Raw genomic sequence first — 3236 nt, forward strand, 5'->3', positions numbered from 1 at the left:
TTCCTGTCACGATAGGAACAATGGGGGAAGAGGAAAATTAATTGGAAAATAGTAATCACCGTTAGATTTCATTAAAAATAAGGAATGATCCAGATCTACTCACATGACATGGTCATGTGCCTATCTCGCATGAGGGGATCCAAATCCGAAATTCATTTATCAATTTTTAATCAATTGATTTACTCATTGCGGGGGTTGTTCATTTTTATGCAATCATATCAATAATGATAATTTTTATGATTTTTTCCGAGAAATATAAAAACTTAAATATAAAATGCTCGGCAGAATGTCCGATAAAATACATGCTTTGGATAAAATGCTCAGCAAAGGCTATTGTGCATCACCAACACATATGGTGTACGAATACATGAGTCAGTTGACCGGTTACAACCGGTTGAATTTAGTTTTTTCATTTTAAAAGTAGATCCAAAGATTGTCTGTAATTGCAAAACGGAGTTGGCAAAAAAATAATTGGTCCGTTAGGGTTAACTGATAGTATAAAGTATTTTCCCCAATTTGTAGAGTCCTAAGTACTTTTTGCCTTAGCCTGTCCCATCTCAAACCGATCTGAGCATCTTCAATCTCGACGGTACTTTGTAATGAAGAGTTAGCATTTTTGAGTGGGTTGTTTTTGCGCCGTCCTGCGTACTTGTTGCCTGCGCCTCTCAAATCGATCTGAGCTACATCTTGAGCTTCATATTCAATCTCCACGGTACTTCCTGATCATCTATTGTTTTTGCGCCCCACCCCCACAATTTGTTTTGAAAATGGGTTGATTTTGTTCACGCATGATTAATTTTGTTTATTAATGTGTTGAAGGCTTGAAATCATTTGCTGAGTTTGAATGGCAAACTCCACTGAGGTGAGCTATGGTGGCACATAATGCTTGAATGGGAACACTTATCATAGTTGCTCGATGAAATATGCTAATAAACTGACAGAGGTTATTATAGGTAGTAGTTGTAATAATAATTTGGTTCAATGAAAATGCATAGTTAGGAAAGTTCCTTATCTAAGTGTGATATGGGTATGAGTATATATATAGATATGTATGCTCGTCTTTACTTTTGTAATTTTGTTTGTTTTAGGAATTGGATGAGTTGAATGTGGAAGAAAAAGATGAAGAAGACTATAGTGTGGAATGTGATTATGAAGAAGAAACACTTGTTGATGGTATACTAAGTATTGATCTTAAGAATTTTTGTACTGACAAAATTTCAAAGTTGAGCTTCATTAGCTTGGATGTTGCGTATTTATTCTATAATTGGTATGAAAGGGTGAATGGGTTCTCAGTTCGTAGAAGCAATATTTTTCAAAGCAAAACAAGTCATGAGGTATTGCAACAGACCTTTGTGCGCTCTTGGAAAGAGAATCGTCGAATCAGTTGCTTAACGATGGAAGACCGAAAGCGACAGGTAAAGCATGAAACAAGACTAGGATGTGAAGCCAAGTTGAGAGTCCACATCCATATTGTTACTTGACGTTGGTATGTGACTGTTTTTGCAATTGAACATAATCATGAACGGTTGGATGGATTATCTAGTGGAATGTTGCCTACTTATAGGAAAATGAATGAGTCTGATGTTGTGCAAATGAATAACATGAGGATGGCTGGTATAGGTGCACATGATATTTTTAGTTCCTTTGCAATGCAGTTATGTGGTTATGAGAATGTTGGTTTTCGTTAGAAAGCTATTTACAATCAGGTTGGTAAACAAAGGGCAAAACATGAATCTGATGGTGTGGCCGCATTGAAGTACTTGAAGCAGTTGCAACTATCTGACCCTGAGCTGTTTTTTCGTTACAAAGAGAATAATGAAGGTAAATTGGAGCACCTGTTTTGGAGTGATGGGAATGAGCCAAATTGATTACTAGGCTTTTGGTGATGTGGTGGCTTTTGATGCCACATACGGTAAAAACAAGTATAGGTGTCCTCTGGTGTTATTTTGCGGGGTCAATCATCATCAACAAACCATTGAAGTACTGATGGTGTGGTCGCATTGAAGTACTTGAAGCAGTTGCAACTATATAACCCCGAGCTATTTTTTCGTTACAAAGAGAATAGTGAAAGTAAATTGCAGCACATGTTTTGGAGTGATGGAATGAGCCAAATTGATTACAAGGCTTTTGGTGATGTGGTGGCTTTTGATGCCACGTACGGTAAAAATAAGTATAGGTGTCCTTTGGTGTTTTTTTGTGGGGTCAATCATCATCAACAAACCATTGTGTTTGCTTCTCCTGTTGTTGGTAATGAAAAGGAGGAGACGTATGTGAGGTTACTCCAAAGACTAATGGAAGTTATGAAAGACAAGACATCTACGTCGGTCATCACTGATGGAGATATTCCATTGAAGAATGCCATAACGGTTGTGCTACCTCAATCCCACCATAGGCTCTGCGTCGCATTGAGTCGGAATGCTAATTCCAATATAAAAGATCCTGACTTTACTGCTGCTTTCAACCATTGCATGCTTGTCGGGTACTATGACATAGGGACATGGAATAAGAAATGGACACAAATGGTGGAAAAGTTTGGGTTGTATGAAAATGGATGGGTTCATGAAATGTTTGAAAAGAGGAAGATGTCGGTTGCATCGCATATGCGTGGTAGCTTCTTTTTTGGATTTCGTACAACATCACGTTGTAAGGGTCTACATTCCAAAATTAGAAAATTTGTAAATTTAAGGTTCAATGTAACGGAGCTAATCCAACACTTATGCAGGTTAATGAATCATATCAGATATAAAGAAATTGAGACATACTTTAATTCATCTTATGGGGATGCTGTGTTGGAGACCAAATTCAACCGTCTTGAGAGATGTGGTGCAAATTTATTTACAAGGGAGATATTCTTCATGTATCGTGCATTACTACATAGATCATGAGATTTCATTGTTCTTGGCTACAAAGAAACATCCATACAGTATATATTTTTCGTTTTAAACTATCGTGGTTCTGGTCGAGAGTGGCATGTCTTATTTCACCCTTCTACATATTATTTCCAATGTTCGTGCAAAAGGATGGAAGCCATGGGTCTTCCTTGTCACCAGGTACTAGCAGTCCTTGTTTATCTTGATGTCTGCGAATTGCCCAAATGCCTGGTACTGCATAGATGGACAAAGTTTGCAAAGGACAATGTGGACAAAAATGCAATGTTAGGATCAAAACACTTGAGCTCCGTTTTGGTTAGTAGGTATGAATCCTCAGTATAGAGAATTAGCCTCATGGGCATGTCG

General features: G+C 37.7%; 1 protein-coding gene across 1 annotated transcript; it reads left to right on the forward strand.

Annotated features, from left to right (window-relative positions):
* Positions 1-844: 844 nt before the first annotated feature.
* Positions 845-2885, forward strand: LOC130744336 (protein FAR1-RELATED SEQUENCE 5-like). The gene is made up of 4 exons (XM_057596525.1): positions 845-862; positions 1089-1415; positions 1689-1821; positions 2059-2885. Exons 1-4 carry the CDS (start codon positions 845-847, stop codon positions 2883-2885), a joined length of 1305 nt encoding a protein of 434 aa, XP_057452508.1.
* The last annotated feature ends 351 nt before the right edge of the window (positions 2886-3236 follow it).

This window comes from Lotus japonicus, chromosome 3 (assembly GCF_012489685.1).
Source record: "Lotus japonicus ecotype B-129 chromosome 3, LjGifu_v1.2".
Taxonomy (NCBI): Eukaryota; Viridiplantae; Streptophyta; class Magnoliopsida; order Fabales; family Fabaceae; genus Lotus; species Lotus japonicus.